Source organism: Egretta garzetta, unplaced genomic scaffold (genome assembly GCF_000687185.1).
Source record: "Egretta garzetta isolate BGI_Z169 unplaced genomic scaffold, ASM68718v1 scaffold108, whole genome shotgun sequence".
Lineage (NCBI taxonomy): Eukaryota > Metazoa > Chordata > Aves > Pelecaniformes > Ardeidae > Egretta > Egretta garzetta.
This window is the reverse complement of record NW_009260614.1, coordinates 1,852,072-1,853,669: the sequence shown is the minus strand read 5'-3', so window position 1 is coordinate 1,853,669 and position 1,598 is coordinate 1,852,072. Positions and strand designations below refer to the sequence as shown.

General features: G+C 47.6%; 1 protein-coding gene across 4 annotated transcripts in view; it reads right to left on the bottom strand.

Moving 5' to 3' along the window:
- Positions 1-578, bottom strand: part of LOC104131883 (S-adenosyl-L-methionine-dependent tRNA 4-demethylwyosine synthase TYW1) — a 119,442-nt gene extending 118,864 nt beyond the window's left edge. For 3 of the 4 annotated variants that reach the window (XR_004842790.1, XM_035900542.1, XM_035900543.1), the window contains exon 1: positions 422-578. Coding sequence is in view for 3 of the 4 variants with exons in the window: in XM_035900542.1 (XP_035756435.1) it covers positions 422-568 (147 nt within the window). In the remaining variant the exon portion in view is untranslated. The remainder of the gene's footprint in view (positions 1-421) is intronic. The other variant, XM_009645099.2, reaches the window with a different exon arrangement.
- Between the last annotated feature and the right edge of the window lie 1,020 nt (positions 579-1,598).

Sequence of the window (1,598 nt, the reverse complement as noted above, 5' to 3'; positions counted from 1 at the left end):
TGTTGTGACCCCAGTGCAGGACCCGGCCCTTGGCCTTGTTGAACCTCACACCATTGGCCTGGGCCCATGGATCCAGCCTGGCCAGGTCCCTCTGCAGAGCCCCCCTCTCCTCCAGCAGATCCCCACTCCCACCCAACTTGGTGTAACCTCTCACACCAGAGAGATAGCAGGATCCAGCTGAACCAGAGAACCTCCCACCTCGTGCAGAACTGCACTCACCTGCAGAAGAAGGTTTTAAGTTCCTGAATGGCCTAATCCCTCCAGCCTGAGGATTACAGCCACCAGACAAACTAAAGTACACTTTGGATTTGCAACAGCAAAGTGAAGTAGCACATTCCACTGCACCAGTGGGCACCTTTAGCCGGCAGCTACTCATGCCCATACACAGATTTTTGGGGGCTTCTCAGACAAAAGTTCTTACATGTTCGGTTACCTTCTTTTTGGTTTTGGTGGTGGTGAACTGAATGACAATCCAAATGCTGATTCCAAAAGCAATAGCAGAATAGACATAAAATCTGTGCAGCCATAAGGACACCAGGCAAGTATAGACAAAGTTCCATGTATCCATTGAGACATCTAAATCTAGAATAAATCACAGATTTAGCAGGAGCAGATTCCTACAGTAGGCAGTTAGAATGAGCACACAAAAAATAATCATACAGTACCCACAGCCTCATGCCATTAGCCATTCTTCACGCTCTGCACAAACCAGCTTTTGGCTAAAGACAAGACAGCACAAGCGAATCAAGAAGCCTTCACCTCCTCAGAGGTGTGCAGCTGAGTATCCAAGCTAGTATCATACATAAACTCTGAGTTTTTCTTAGATAGGACAGGTTCTGTTACAAGGAAGGGCAGAAAACACTTGTGCTGTGCAAGTGTCTGAAAGTAGAAAGTCCTTGTGAAACATCCCCTGTATCGTACCGGCCTCAGCTCTGCACAGACCCGGCACATGCAGCTTTCTGGAGCTAGAAAGCTCAATTTGAAGGAGGAAATCATCTCCAGAGAGCTCGCTGCTGAACATAGCCCTTGCTTGTACACATTAGATGCCACACTGATTACAACAGCCTTGACCCAAAGTTTCAAGGCCTGACTGAAACCTGGGTTCAGCTGAAAGTGCTTTTTCAGAATTCTATCACTTCAGCAAGGTCTGATTCAGAACAACTGAGATTTTTCAAGCTGGTTCCAAACATTCAGGGTACATAATGTTGTAGCCAGGAGCACACTTGTGCAGTGCCTGTGATCACCAATTTCATACGAAACATTCAGGAGCTTAAGTCAGGCTTGTTTGCAACACTTATTAACTAAGAAACACAGACAACACCCTCCTACTGTTATCTGCAGTCCTCTTGGATCTTGTCTTCACAGACATCAGACAAGAGCACAGAAACCGAGTATTTCCAAGAGGCTGGAAACTTTTTTGACCTTACTTTTCCCCTGGGCTGTTACTTACAGCACCCAGTCAAAAGCTTGAGGGGACTCCCTTCACCAGCAACACTGAACCTCCCAAAAGACAAAGAGCTGGGAGCGCTCGCAGTTGGGTCAGCGGCCCCACACAAACAGCAAACCCCTCGAGTGGGGCTCCAGAAACCTGCAGCAGC